We start from the raw sequence: 16,446 nt of genomic DNA, 5'->3' as shown, positions 1-16,446 counted from the left end.
AGTTTCAACTGGCTCTGTTGTAACCAGTCAGCCACAACTTCTAAGCCTAACCAAAATATCCAAGGCAGAGTCTGGCCGGCCACCCATCAACAGTCCAAAACCCTGGATTAACTGGGTGAAGGGACACATATAGATGTTTAATAACATGTAGGTTAGGTCAGAAAAACCACTGCTTTACAGATAGGCTATCAGCTGATATTACACTGTTATTACACTGCCTTACAAATAGGCTACCAACTGATAATTATCCAAAGTGTAATTTAGAGTCAATATCACCTTCTGCTTTGATGCGAAGTCACCCCAGAGTCAGAAATGACTGGTGCTCACACAGGGGACTACCTTTACTTTTACCTTTTAAAGAATACAATAATAGATATATTAGCAGTTATTAATGTACATGACACATACGGACTGAATGACAATTTGAACCAAAAATGTAGCTGCAGAGCATCATTTTGTTAATATTGTACTACTAGTGGTTTACATTGTTTAAGTGGAAGATTTGAAATTTTTGGATCAAAAGTTATTTCGTTAGAAAAGGCACTATGAAAAGGAAAAAGGTGAAAAAACTGATCTGTTCTGACTCCACCCTGAAACTTGTCTTGAAAATGGCAAACTGTACTCTTCAGAGCTTTGGCAATGGCCTGATCGTATGAATTCAGTTTCCCATCTGCCTTTCCTCAATTGCATTTGACAGATGAAAATGTATAAAATGGATCTGTACTTCTTAGAAATGTGAATAATTATCTTCAAATGAAGCAGAAACTCTTCCAAGCTTGGTGCACTCCTCGATACTGTGTATTTATTTATGTAGACTGAACATATTCGTCACTCAGGAGCACTTATTTTTACCTAATGGATATACTGCCACCATTTGGATTTTTTCTGTATAATTCCATTATTCCTATTTTGAACATCTGAAAATAATGATTTTTGAGTAAAAGCAATATCTGCTTTGACTTTCTTCACAAACTTTGCAGTACTTCTATGCATCTGGATGCTCTTCATTCATTTAAAAATGAAATGATGATTACATGTTCCTGAAAGTAACTATGGAATAGACAGAAATTCTTCCACTGCGGGATTTGTCAATAAATGAGGAGGTTTCCAAATACTGCTACCATAACAGCATGAAAAAAATCCAAGAATTATTATTATCTCTTGTTGAAACAAGAAAAGTTGTGACAGACTGATTGTCATTAGTGGAAGTTTCCAGATTTTGGAAATGTTTCCACTTCCATTCTTAATCATTTATATTTTAGTTGAAAATGTGTATACTCATTTGGCTGAAGTATGATGAAGGATTTCTTCAGAGAATTCCATGTATAGTTCAAGAACTTTGTTTCCTAAACATCATGGAGTTGTCAGAACCACAGACCTTCATTAGAGATAAAGTAGGAATGCTGGGAGACTGGACAAAGTAAGGTGACTTTCTCTCTTATGTAACCCATAAGAGAGCCTGTCCTATCCTTAAGCCTTATCCCAGAAGTAATACTATGATTCTGGTGACTTACCATTGTAGGGATTTCGTTAGAAGAATGGTGATAGTTTCATATGGCTCACAGATGAAATGTAGACTTCCTTTCACAGTAGTGATCATATCAGCTAGAACACTTAGGGGTTTGGTAGGTTGCTAGAAGGTGGGCAACCTAGCTTTGCCCTGTTGTACTCCCTCAAAGACTAATATTCTACCTCTAGAAGCTGACAGGGAGCAGAAAAGACAACACATTCCCCTTCAATAAACAACTGAAGAGGAGCCTTACAGTGCTACTTCTGTGCTAATGCCAAGAATTTTCATATATATATATATATATATATATATATATATATATATATATATATATATATATATATATATATATATATATATATATATATATATATATATATATATATATATATATATAAGAAATCTATGTGAAGTGACCTATATCAAGGAAAGATATTCCTTTTGTCTTGAAATAGCAATAAAGCAGCTACCAAAATATATAAAAATTATCCGAAGTGTAATTTAGAGTCAATATCATCTTCTGCTTTGCTGCTTTAAATAATCTTTAAAGTAGAAGCCAGATTTTTTAAAATGGTGAAACTTTGTACTTTTGGGCTGTCTAAGAACCAGGAAGTCTCCATTCAAATGGATTACTAAATCTCTGCAAACACAGATGATAAATCTGATGACAGAAATAATTGCTAGGAATATGCTAAATGTTTTGAAAGACAGATATCTCTAGGAGGGCAGAAGTGTAGGAAAGTTTAGTTCTAAAGTATGTAGTGATATAGATGCCAGAGAAAGAATACAGAAATTAGTTGACACAAAAGAGCATTCAAGATGTCAGAATTTTTTTTTTTCTAAAGAAGAATGCTGGAGTCTGTTTAGCCAAACACAAGCTAAAAGTCCATGTTATGCATATATTTCTACTTTAACATATTTTCTTCTATAAGAAACATAAAATTTCTATATGCAAGCATGATGATTATGCTGCTCTATGCAGCAAAGGTATGGCTGCAAGCCTAGCAATGAAATGCAACATTTACCTGCTAGATGTATATTTAATTATAGTATATTTATTTGGTAGCTAGTTACCCAGTCCTCAAGTAGTCAAACAATTATTGGATTGTAAACCATTAACACACATGAGTAATTTTCCTTTGAAATGCCTTTATACAGGCCATTGAATCAGGTAAAGAAACACAAGCTATTTTTGGCCTTTTGAATAAATGTTTCTAATCCTATTTGCTTTGTACATAAAAATCTATGAACAAAGAATAGTAAGGCAGGTTATATATACTGGGTTATATAAATACAAGGAAAGGTACAAAAGCAGCACCTTTGAATACTTTGATGCATAGAAGTATATATGACTTGATATTAGCTTCAGAACATCCTCAGTCATAACAAGTTGGGGAGCGGGACGAATGTGCCACAGACAGCAACAGTGACAACATGTATGATCTAGAGTACTATGTACTCTGAATTTGAAGGATCCACAGAAATGGGTTGTAATTGCAAATGACTATTTGTCTGTAGAAGCTAATAAAACAAATCTACATTTGATACAGGATTTTAGTAAGTTAAGAATGTTTACTGTTAACAACTTTTATGTCATTCAGCTGTATATAGGTTTGCCAAGTCCCCAGGTCTGGGCGGGGGATCCCCAGTTTTTCAGGCTCCTTCTCATCGTCAGTCATCTGACTGGTGTGGGGGGTGGGCCCTGGGGTGGGCCCTGCCCCAATAGTCACCATGTTCCTTCAAACTTCCACCGCTTTAGAAGAGGCTTGCAGCTGTTTGTGTTTCTGAATGTGTGCCTTTAAATCTCATCAAGAAGAAAGCTAAAGAGGGGCGGGACGAGCAGACAAAGCCACGTTGCTCTCAGTCCCTCTGTTTGTTTAAAGGAAAACTCCAACCCCATGGCTGTTCTTTCAATTTCCTATTAGTTTGAAGAAGCTGGTTGAAATACAGCAGTTGGCTATATTCAGCAATGTGAGTAAATTGCCCCAGTGAGATCTTCTGTGAGGTCAGATGATATCAATTTGTAAAATGTGGTAAAAATGTTGTAAAAAGAGTTTTCTTGCTCTTGCTCTTCCATCAGGACCCTTTCAGTCTGGCTTCTTAATTGGCTTTCAGATAACCTCTAGTAGCCTGGCTGGCTGACCTGTGTTGGGAGAAGGATTAGGGAGAATGGTTTTAATTCTCCTTGATTTTGGACCAGATTTTTCTGAGCTGGCTGTATTAGCAAATAACCCCACTTAAAGGATTTTGGGGCACTGAATTCATTTATGGCATTTAACAAGCGCCACCTCTTACAGGCAATATTTTAAATTGCAGAAGACATATCCAAAAGAAAAGTCACATATTTGCACTCCTGTTCTACTGTAAACTGTTTAGTTCAACAGTTCTAAAAGATTTTGGGCTGCACAATCCATGTCTATTATCCTTCAAGTTGTAGCTACAACAATTTAATCCACAATATGCCCCAGGGCTTTTTTTGAGCAAGAATGCAGTTCCAGCTGGTTTGTTGCCAGGGGATGTCGCCTAACATGCAAATGAGTTCCTGCTATTTTTTTTCCTACAAAAAAGCCCTATGTGAAAAATAGTGACACCGAGGGTGTGGCCTAATATGCAAATGAGTTCCTGCTGGGCTTGCTCTACAACAAAAGCCCTGTTATGCCCCAGGATATTCGTCCAAGCTGATTTTTTTCTTGTTGGAAACTAGAACATATGTTGTTATATGTGTAACAGCACCCTTACACATAACCTGCCACAAATTCTGTTAGTCTTAAAAGTGCTACTGAACTCTGTTCTTTTCTACAACCTTTTCACAGTGAATGAAGCCCACAAATCTAGTTCTGTCATTATTCCAGTTAGGAGTAACTGCTTTACATATGCAGGTGGCTATGACAAGGGGAATTGAAATTTCTTACACTTGAAATGTGTGTGCAGGCATGAATCATGTGAAACAATTGCCTGTTATGAGTTCCATGCATGAATGTAGAATGGAAGGAAGAGATGTAAAATGTATGCCCATTTTCTAGTCTCTGTCTCACAGACACGAGAGCAGCAGCTTAGGATATAATATATGCTTGTTACCACACTGATATTCTTCTTTTGCTCTCTTGAGTTCCACAGGTTCAGAAAGCAATGCCTCATCAACAGTAAGCATAATGTTGATCAAGTGCTGTTGCCACATATTTACATCTCTGGACCTTGCTCAATGTACCTTGCTCATAGCACAATGTCTTGACTTTGTCACTTCTATTGTTTGTATGACTGAGTACATCCAATTTTTCCTATATCACTCCTGAAGTGGCAGACCAAATCTGTTGCAATATCTTGCAAAGATGAGGGCTTGCCATCTGTTTAAACATTAAATAAAACGAAGTGTCTTCTATGCAGGCATATATTGGGACTACAGTTGTGCAGGCCAGCTGCCAGAGGCTTTGTTTACAGCTATACTAACAATTTTTAACACTCAGAGAGGGAAGCTCACTAGTGGCCATTTCCTGCCCATTCACGTGTTCTGCAGAGAGGGTCCACCCTATCCCTCAGTCCTCCTGAGCTGCCATGAGCTCCAACAAACATGCTATGAACTCACAGTGGGATAGGAGGGAGGGAATATGTGCCAGCACAAAAGATATCTAAATTAACAGTTACAAGTAAGTGCAACACTGTTTTCATCTTTAGTCTTCTGTGCAGTCCCATAATGGGAGACTATAGATCTCATTGCCTCGGAAGCAGTGTAAGTTTCAATGGAAAAGAGAGTGTAGTACTGCTTTGCCAGCTGCTGACTCTCTTCACACATTGACGTCCACAGAATAATGTCCAAAGATGACCACGTCACTGGGTACTGGCCATAGCTTTCTGAGCTATGGCCAGTACCCAGACGAGAATGGCTTCTCTGCATAAGGCCAATAATGCAGTGCGCCCTTGACAATTTATACATAATTGGCATTGTATTGTTCATGGTAACTTGCATGACCTTCCCCTTGGCAAGTTCTGTAAAGGAGGTAAGGGCATAACTTATTGCAAGCAACTCCAAAATATTATTATGAAACCCTTTTTCCTCTGGTGACCATACATCTTATACAGAAAAGGGACCACAGTGATCCCCCCAGCCCTGTAATGTAGTAATGGAGATTTGAGGTACCTGCTCTCCAAATGGGGTTCCTGCAAGCAGGTTACTATCATGTGTCTACCAGTCTGTCTTAATATGGATCTAGGGGTGTCTGTTTGGTGTACTGTGAACGTACAGATGAGCAAAATCTGTTGATAATTCAATTTTGCAATGGTCGCATTCTCAGGTGTGCATATGGGGTAGCAACAGTGGTTGAAGCCATGAATCCTAATAGTTTTTTGAAGAATATGACAAACAAATCTGTTGGTCATTAAACATCTGATTAAAGCCTTAATGTGTGAGGCCCTGCCTACAGGTGAAAAGGTCCTGACAGCATCTAACAGAGACCCAACAAACAAAACCCTTTTAGAAGGCTGAAAGCATGACTTCTTTCTGTTAATTATTAAACTCAAAGCTTGTTAAGTTAATAAAATCAAATTTGGCTTCCAGATCGCTACAAGAGGTGCTGTAATAAACCAATCACCTAAATATGGATAAACTGAACATACCGTTAATCTGAGATGTGCTACTATCATGGCTACACATTTTGAGAAGATTGTGGAGCAGTTGCTATACCAAAAGAGAGGGTCATATATTGGTAGGACACACCTTGATATTTGAATCACAAAAATCTGCAATCAGGGTGGATAGCAACATAAAAATATGCATCCTGAAGTTCAAGTATAAAGAACCAGCTGTTTAATGCCATCATTTGTAAAACTAAATGCAATGACATCTTGGACTTTTTAATCACCATGATACTAAACATTAAAAGGTTTCTTAAGTCTAGGATAGATCTAAGGCCCCATTTTCCACTGCAACTAATTAAAAAGTGAATACAACACTGGACTAGAATCTGAATCAGATGCTCTCTGGACCACCCCTTTCCCTATATGGGAGGAGAGCTCCTGTTCCAGCTCCAGCATAAAACTGTTCAGTGTATGACATGGATGCTGTAGGGATGGTCATTGCCAAAACTCTAATCTGTATCCTATATTAACTACTGAGAGATGTGATGAATCTGTAATAATATTCCAACATTTTTCAATAAAGGCTGATAGCCTATCTGTAAAGCCGTGTTTTTTCTGACCTTCACCTACATCTAGTCAGAAGGTATCCTTTGAAATCTGCTGCTAGGTATCCTTTGAAGCCACTGCCTGGAGATTGCTGCTGGAGGCTTGGCTGTTTAGCCCTATGATTAGGCTTGCATCTGCCCTGGTTCATAGGTCCAGAGAAGGCTTATTCAGGAGGATACTGTATGAGTGAGCTCCAGTGCATTGCCTGGCCTGCATTTCTTCAGAAATCAGAGAAGATGCTTTGGGGCGGGGGGGATGAGAAACAAGTAAGAATGTCCCTTCTGTTGAACCTCATAGAAGATATCCAAGTGCTTTAAGGTAGCCACCATACTGACAGGTTTTTGCCATCATGTCATAGAAATGTCATCTATGCCTTCAAGCAAAGTAAGGCAATTACACCTGGTGCATCCTCATGTCTTCAGGTTTTGGATTGCTAGATGTCACTTCCAGCTCCAAAGATTTTGCCATTCTGATCATTTGTTCAGCATACAGTCTTAAGGCCTCACTAGGTGACAGGGGATCTGAGTCTCCCACTGTATTATCTGGAGATGGTTCTGATGCCAAATCAGAATAATGACCAGAGGATGATTTGACTCCTCTGTCCTTGGAATCAGATTCCAAGGGACATTATCAAGGGGTACCCCACAGGAGGACCCATAATCTCATGCTGTCTTGGAGCCAGAGTTGTCCTTTGCTGGTTCCAATTGCCCCATTTCACGAGATCTAGGAAACGGAGCATAATATGGATAGTCCCACTAAGGAGGAGAGGATAACAAACCCTGCCACAGCACTGGGGAGTGTGGTTCTGATGGTTAGCTTGCCACAGGTACCATTAATGTGCCAGGTTCTAACTTGCCCTCCAATAGGTATAAATGTGCCATGATGCATGTGGAGAAGGAGTCTGAGGTGTTGGAACCTTCTTCCATTCCAACCAAACTGACTGGGAATGGGATGGAATTGAGGAGCTGAGTTCATGGAATTTATTGGAACCAGTGTGCTGTTTATCTCTGAGTTTCAACTTGAAACATGTCTTCTTAGGAGGTGGTTCCAAGAAGCAGCATTTCATAATGCAGACTTGTGACTGAATCCAACATGTTGGTTCCTTCCCCGGAACCAGCGGAGCTGATGGTGGGCTCAAAAAGCCTCTGGCTTTAGCAGGTGATTTTGATGGTAGCAATCGGAATGCTCTGCAAGGGCAGCTGACTTCACTGCCAGGCCGTTGGGAGTAGGAAAGTGCATTTCCCAAAGGCTAGACTTCAAATATTCTGCTGTATCTGAACAGGTTTTTGGAGTGAACTTTAAGACAAATCTTACACATGTCCATGCTATGACTCTCCCCTAGACAGAGAAAGCACAAAAGGTGCTTGGTATTTTGTTACTACATTGAGTGCAATTTTTAAATCGTGCTTTCTGCAACATGATTAAGAAGGATAAAACAGACCAACAACAATTATTTTCTATGAGACTCAAAAACTTCATTGTGCTGTTGAGAAATACATCCTAATTCTAACTATGTGGGGGTGAAGAAAAGACTGAGGGATGAAGGGCCCCTTCCCTGAGGAGCATGTCACTGGGTGGGAAACATTGGCTATAGGGTTCTGCATGAGAGGGGCTCCCCTCTGAGTATAAAAACTTGCTGGTATAGCTGTAGAGAGAGCTTCCAATGGCTGGCCTGCCCAAGCACAGTCTCAATGTGGGAGGACACAGAAGACTGAAGATGAACTCTTACTGTACTTAATTTATGGTGTGACTTTCCATCTATAACTGAATAGCAAGTTTCCCTTCAGAACACTGGGTATTTGTAACACTGTTCTCACTGAAGCTTTTTTTAGCCCTACATCTGGTTCTGGATCTCTTTGCTAAACTACCACCAGCATGGGCAAGAACGCTGTGTTTGCCAGCCATGCTAGTTTTGATAGTGTCAGTGTTATCATATCTAATGTGTATAGATCTATAACACACTACATTTGATGGTGTTACAGATCCCATTGTGGGATAATTGATGTTCAGAGTTGGTATGTTCTGCATTATGCAATAAATGAACAAGTTCTTTTGTAAAATGCTTGTAAATCCTAGATGCTTAAGAGTAAATGCTTCCAACCATTAACATGGTAAGCTATGTTCTATTCAATGATGAAAAAACTACTTGCATGAATATTTGCTTCAGTCTCTTGAAGCTCTGAGGCTTGTGAGTCCTCCCTCTAAGATGCACTGGTTTCCAAATATAATACAGAGGAACATAAATAGGTTCTCATGACCATTGATATAACATCTTCACTGGTGACAGATACTTTATAGACAGGTTTTCCAAGATGTCAGTTTCAAAGTTAAGTATACCATCACCAGGAACCCTTCTTCAGCAAGAAGACAAATGCATATTGAAGATTTGAGGGTAATCAGACAGTAAAGTGGAAGGAAGTATATGTCCATATGTGACTGGAACCAGCATACATTTTCCCCCCCATTCTGGAAGTAATACAGTCATGCATGACAATAATGCAAGGCTGAAGTTTTTCTTTGAAGGAAGGTTTCCTTCTCATGAATGATGGGAGAATTACCCTAACTCTACACACATTAGTATTCAAAGTACTTCCATGCTCCAGTATTTGTTCAATATCACCTTACCTTTATACCTTTCTGCAGGATGCTCAAAATCAGGGAGCAGGAACTGTTAGGATATATCAGCCTTAAATAGTGTAATTTAATTACATACCCCAAAAAGTGCAGGAATATTTCAAGGGTTGCCCATTATGTGTATAAGAACAAAATTAATACCTTTTTAGGGCCAATTTGGCAAGCCCTAAAAAGGTATTACAGAGACTTTCTTCTTGGGTTTGGATGTTTGTGTGGAATGATATGGCTCTACAACTTTTTCATTAAAGGTACAGCCTGCCAGCACTGGAAATTATTTTGCCTTTATGAAATAGTGTTAGAATAGTCAAAAATGGTATGCAAACTCTATTGTCTTGTGAACAGTTTGGTTTGGTGTCATTATGTTAGAGTAATTGCCTGTCATATGCTAGAAATGGATTCATCACTCCTTTAGAAAACAATTCATGCCAAATCTTACTTTAAAACACCTACAGATTCTTATTAAAGGGGTTTCCCATTATATTAGATGAAGTTATGTACCTTCTAAAAGTGCAGATTTGAAATTTCAAAATACTCTTGGATGAGCCATGGCCACATGGCAGCTACAACCAGGAAAGCTTTCTACCAGCTTCAGCTTGCTTTCTAGATGTATTCTTTTCTGGTCAACAGAGGCATGGAAAGCATCATATAAGCCTTGAAGAATGCTAGTTTGCATTACTGTGGTGTCACTGCATAGTGCAGATCTTTTTTTGCAATTGTACTTCAATTTTAGACTTTCCATTCTAGAAATGTCTATCTGATTTTCTCAATTTTCATTGTCAGTACACACCAGGGCTCTTTTTGTAGCAGGAGCCTCCTCTGCATTGGCCGCACACCCCTGATGTAGCCAATCCTTCAAGAGCTTATGGGGCTCTTCATACTGGGCCTACTGTAAGCTCCAGGAGGACTGGTTGCATCAGGGATGTGTGGCCTAATATGCCAAGGACCTCCTGCTACAAAAAAAGCCCTGGTGCAGACTATTTTCTTTCTTTGGGTTTTTAATGGCTGTTAGTTTCATTCTTTATTACTAATTGTACTTTTAATGCTTGTTTTACTGTTAATAATATGTCTACTGCAGTAAGTTTATAAGCTACCTTCAGCATACTGATAGCACATACTCCATTAGATTCATGCCTTTTAGGGTACAGAAATTTTCTACATAATTCTTACCCTTCTTCTAGTGCTTTTTTTCTTGTAATAATAATGGGTTGAATTTTAACTCCTGTTCAGCTTGTGAGAAAAAAGGATTTCTGCCCATTCCCCATTCTGATTGTAGACATCCATGTTGTACTCCATTGGCACCTTGAGGACCACGAAATACTTTGTGACTGCATTTTAAAAAGCACAAGTTCCAGCAAGAGGGGAAGTTATGCTGTGCAAGTACTGCTATGGTCACAGTGCTTAGGATTCAACCCGGTTGAATGAGAATTCAGATTAATGAAGCAAATTTTTCAATATAAAAAAATATCTTCAACTTAAACATAAACTGTCTACCTCATTATAACATAACCAATGCAGTCCTAAACACTGTCTCACCCTTTTAAACCAAAGGACTTCAACACATTTAAAAGGATAAAATTCTGTTTAAGGTTGCAGAGTAAATCTCATACCCTGTCAAAACAAAAAGGAAGGGAATTTTGTAAAAAAGAAAAGAAAAACAACCCCCCTAAGAACAATATATATATATTTATCTGCAATCCTTGTTCTAAAATCATTTTTCCATTAAGAGGAGAAAATAACCTTTGTTCCAGAGTAGGTAGGTTCTGCTTTTAGAAGTTTGAAAATCTGAACATAGTTACCTTTCTTTGATTGGTTTTAATTAAAGATGACCTAAAATCCTAAAACAAGCATTTCAGAGTAATTCCATTATCTTCAATGAGAGTACTAAGAACAATGCAAATTCTGTTGCTACAGTTTCAGTATGGTAGGAAATGAGATAAACTGTGTCAATGAACAGTGTATTTCAATCTCAAGAATAATATGCTAACAAGATGACACCAAACAGACAGAATTAGTCATAAGACTTGCAGCAGTAGCAGTAGATTTTAGGTGCTTTAGAAAGCATACAAATGTTATTGGTGTGCAATGTTCCCTCTAAGCTAAGTTAGTGTGAGCTAGCTCACAATTTTTTAGCCTCCAGCTCAAACATTTTTGTCTCAGCTCTGGAAAAAAGGTCCCAGAGCAAACTAATTTATGCAGTAGCTCACAACTTTAATGACAGTACCTCACAACCATAATACCAGTAGCTCACAAAGCAGAATTTTTGCTCACAAGTCTCCACAGCTTAGAGGGAAGATTGTTGGTGTTTGCAGTGAATCCTATGCCTTGGCAATTTATTGAACTTGTGAGGTAGGTGGGGCTGTAAGAAGATACAAATATAGAATCCGTGTACAAAACAGTGATTACCATACACATTAAATATACACTGATATACTGTTTTGACATAGCTTTAATCTAATTAATAAAATCTGAATTTTAAAATCTTTTTCAACATTAATGACAAAAATTTGAAGGTATTGAAAGAAACACAGATTCTACTGCTTATTACACATTTTTTCTATAGCTAAACAGTCAAATAATGTAATGGACTCTGAACCTCAGTGGTATTTCATTGTAAATCCAATATCCCAGTTTTTTACCTTCTATTAAGAAGGTATGATCCAGTCAATACTCTGTGCTATGCAGCTATGTGCATTCGACAGGGTCTAGCAGGGGAAGGGATGGAACATCCCCAGACACACACAGATATAGTACATATATGTTGTAACAGGACACAATACCATGAAAGATAGCCAGAATTAATGATAATGAAATTGTTGCACAACATCCATTCATTCCAATGGAATATATACAGTTCAAACCATAGTGATACATCCACCTCACTGTGTCATGAATACTCTTAAAATGGTAAAACAAAACTTGCAAAGCCGTTTCAATAATAACCATGAAAGCTTTTAAATCCTGTACATGTTTGCTGGCCCAGTGTTGAAAGGTCCCAAGGGAGAAGGGAGAGGTGGGAAGTCCCTACTTCATAACATTAACAGACCACACATACAATCAGTATTTGGATAAAAATGGCCACAATTTTTATTGGTTACAGCCGTAAAAAAAACCTTGGAACAACATGGAGCAAAACAAATCCAGGCACTGAGTGACCCACTTGCCAGTGATAAATTGCAGCCCGCCTACTGGGGGTGGGGAATCATGGGATGGCATAGTCGACCACCACTGTGTGGTCTTCCTGGCTACTTGTGAGAGAGGGTAGCACCAACAGCCCCTGAGCTGGGCACAGAGGCTGGTTTTCTGAAAAAAGGATCCAGCCACATGCTGATACTGCCACCAAAGTTGCAACAATTGAAAATTAAACAATGTACAGAAAACACTGCCCAGTAACATGTTACAACACAGAATATAATAAGGGATAGGGGGGAACACCACACAATCCATTAAATCTCTGTAGGGACCCATGACTCCATCCCCCCATGCCAAGTCTGATTGGCTGACCTGGTAAAGGGGCAGGCTCAAGGCCCCCACAGCTGCCAAGCATCCAAATGACTATGCTTATCTGCCAGCTGACAGCCCTATGCTTCTTTGCACCATCCCTTTCCTCCCCCCAAAATGGTCTATAAATGGGACCCAAAAGTTAAGGGTCCCAGATTTACACCCATTAAAAGATCAACATGTTAAAGACACAACATGAACTGAGCAGAGAATATACTTACTTATCAAAACTATCACTATATTTTATGAAGCTCTCCAGTTTTTCTTTTGCATATTCTACCACATCTGGATGAAGTTCTATTCCATGATTTATTCCAAAAGGGCCTGTAAATCAAGAATCAGTAGAAATGTAAGACTTACTGAACCATTAGTTATTTTCATAGAATCACAGAGTAAGAAGGGATCTCCAGGGTCATCTAGTCCAAACCCTGACAATGAAGGAAATTCACAAGTACCTCTCCCTCCACACACACCCAGTGACCCCTGCTCCATGCCCAGAAGATGGCAAAAAGGGGGGGACTCTCCAGGACTCCAGAAGAAAAATTGCTTCCTGACCCCAAAATGGCAAACCACATTCCCCTGGGCATGTAAGAAGGGGGCATGAAAACTAAGCGCTGATGCAACCCTTCCTGTCCTCCCTCTCATGATCTGCCTAAATTCACAGAATCAGCATTGCTATCAGATGGTCATCTAGTCTCTTTTTAAAAACGTCCAAAGGAAGAAAACCCACCACCTCCCGAGGAGGCTTGCTTCACTGAAGAATGGCTCTAATTGTCAGGAAGTTCTTCCTAACATTCAGCCGAAAACTCTTTTAATTTCAACCCGATTTTCTGGTCTGACCATCTGAGGCTACAAAAAACAACTCAGCACCATCCTCTATATGGCAGCCCTTCAAGTACTTGAAGATGGTGATCACATCACCTCTCAGTCGTCTCCTCTCCAGGATAAACATACCCAGCTACTTCAACCTTTCCTTATAGGACTTGGTCTCCACACCTCTCACCGTCTTTGTTATTCTCCTCTGGACATGTTCCAGCTTGTCTTTATCTTTCTTAAATGGTGGTACTCAAAACTGAACACAATACTCTAGGTGAGGTTTGAACATAGCAGAGTAAAGTGATACCTTCACTTCACTTGAGCTGGATGCTATACTTCTGTTGATATAGCCTTTTTAGCTATCACATCACACTGCTGACTCATGCTCAATGTATGGTCCACTAAGATTGCCTAGTACGTCAGAAGCCTGGTGTGACCATTAAGAAATAATAAAACTGCACTGAAAGACAGAGAAGCAGGCAATACTGATAGTGGTATTTCCATGCCTATGAACAGTAGGGACTACAGGTATGGGATTTATGCTATACATAGAAGGACTAGAGAGAAGGAGGTTAACAAGTCATCCAGTGGGCTCAAGATGAACAATGAATTGTATAGAGATGAAACACATAGAAGGGGAAAGTTTGAGACTACAGCAAAGGCAGCTACGTCTGCAGAACCAAGCTGGAACAGGGACAGTATTGTGCTGGAGTCGAATAACCTAAGGTTCAAGCTGGGGAGGAAGTAAGAAAAGAGCAGTCAGTCCCAAAACTGCAAGGTGTGTGGAATCAGGCAGGGTTTATAACTTCACTTAGAAAGGTAAAATGTTTTAGATGCCTTTGTGCAATGCTTTAATATAAACTTTATCTTAAAATGGTTGCAAAAAAAATGTTAGGGAAGGAGACCTTTGCAAATAGAGTAATTATTGGATAGCTTCCACATTACATGTTCCAGTTTTTTGTCTTGCTCATCTGCTACTAAGTAAATACCCACAACAGTATGGAGAAATAGTACAGTGAGGCAGGTTGCACAGAGATATAGGGAGCTGCAATTTCCACAAATCACAGTAGTACCTTTTCCAGCTACTGCTGTGATTGTATCTATGAGTGTACAGTTCTGTTATCTATATGAGAAAGCATGGGGAGAAGATAATGTCTTGAATGAACTGGCCCTTGAATGAACTGGCATAAATCAAAAGAAAATAAAACAGCCGAGTCACTAAGAAAACCATATTTAGTGAAATACATTTTAGTAAAAAAAAAATTAAAGGTAAAAACTATTTGGAAAGGCTATCCATGCATTAATGGCTCATAATCTCTCAGCAGAGTTATTTAGAGTATTCTGGGACAACTTGCTTTAATAGGGGCCTTTGAAGCAAGCCTTTTTGTACTCTTTTAGGATTTTAAGAAGGTGGTATTGTCAGTGTCAGATTCTTTGAATCAGTGTATCTGCATGTCACACCATATAAAGCCTCTACTCCACTCACAAAAACTGTAGTTCTCCATAAGAGGGAGCAGAGAGTCAGTTGTCAACCTCATTTACTTTATCATGAAGAATAAACCCAGTGTATTTTTTTATCTCAACTCTCTGACCAATTTAAGATTTTTAACAATCACATATTTTGCTGTATTATTTGGATTCTTATCTATGAAAACCAGTGTGTGTAGTGGTTAAGAGCAGCAGATTCTACTCAGGAGAACTGGGTTTCATTTCCCACTCCTCCACATGAAGCCTGCTGGGTGATCTTGGGCCAGCAGTTACAGTTCTCCCAGAACTCTCTCAGCCTCATCTACCTCACAACAGGTGCCTGTTCTGATGAAAGAAAGGGAAGGAGATTGTAAACTGCTTTAAGACACCTTAAGGTAGAGAAAAGCAGGGTATAAAAACCAATTCTTCTTATAAACATGACTATCTTATATTCTGAAATAATGAGGGAAGACAGAGCATAATTCAGTTATTACTTTCAGAACAGCTGGAGATTCTGCTTAAATCTGAGACATTTTGAGAATCATTTAAATTGAACGTCTATTAAAACCCTGCTAAACTAAATGAGAGTTTCATGAGTATATGTTTGTAAAACTATGGTTACCAAGGTTGCGACTTTTATATTAATAATATAAAAATGAAATTACCTAATATTAATCCCACCATAGTGCTTAAATAGCCAGTTCCACTACCCAGATTAAGAAAAGACAATCCTGACTGAAGTTTCAGGGCTTCCATTACTTCAGAATAAATGCAAGGTGCTGATAAATGTATATTTCCATGCTTCCAAGCCAAATCTTTATAAGCATTGTCCCTATATCCTTCCAGATAGTAATCACCACGATCAATAGCTCTGAAGGCTTGCTCCACTCTCTCAGTGCGAATATATTGTGCTTCTTTTAAGTTATCAATTAAATCATCATTGTCTTCTCCTGCGCTCACAGCTCCTCCCATGATGATTTTCTCTAACAATTCAATTAACTTTGGAAATACATTGGCAGGTGCTTGTTTGATGTTTCCATGCAGAAGTGGATGCAATCCAGTGTGGCTCAACAGTTCTCTGCAAGTAAATCCTAAAAGATTTAAAAGAGAATATGCTTTTATTTTCATAAGACATAAACTAGTTTAATGCACAGATCACATTCAATTGTGTTTATATTTTATAGTATGACTACATTTGAATTAACTCAAATGTTTTCTGCACAATGGCATTTCTGACAATTGTAACTGTGAACGTTACAAAGTGAAAGTAAACTGCAGGTGTCTTTCCAAAGGCAAATAAGGTGAAAATTAGCCTAGAAAAGCTTCAGATGAAACAAATCTTT

The 16,446-nt window shown here is 38.8% G+C and overlaps 1 protein-coding gene across 2 annotated transcripts in view; it reads right to left on the bottom strand.

The window, feature by feature from the left end:
- The window catches only part of PCMTD1 (protein-L-isoaspartate (D-aspartate) O-methyltransferase domain containing 1), a 39,069-nt gene extending 22,878 nt beyond the window's left edge, over positions 1–16,191 (bottom strand). For both annotated transcript variants that reach the window (XM_060243816.1, XM_060243817.1), the window contains exons 1-2: positions 15,769–16,191; positions 13,042–13,144 (exon numbers count right to left, since the gene is read on the bottom strand). In XM_060243816.1, coding sequence (XP_060099799.1) covers positions 13,042–13,144; positions 15,769–16,075 — 410 coding nt within the window. In that variant the 5' untranslated portion in view covers positions 16,076–16,191. The remainder of the gene's footprint in view (positions 1–13,041; positions 13,145–15,768) is intronic.
- Between the last annotated feature and the right edge of the window lie 255 nt (positions 16,192–16,446).

The sequence above is a fragment of the Heteronotia binoei genome, chromosome 7 (assembly GCF_032191835.1).
Source record: "Heteronotia binoei isolate CCM8104 ecotype False Entrance Well chromosome 7, APGP_CSIRO_Hbin_v1, whole genome shotgun sequence".
NCBI classification, from domain to species: domain Eukaryota; kingdom Metazoa; phylum Chordata; class Lepidosauria; order Squamata; family Gekkonidae; genus Heteronotia; species Heteronotia binoei.
The sequence above is the reverse complement of the archived record's forward strand: the minus strand, read 5'-3'. Positions and strand labels throughout refer to the sequence as shown.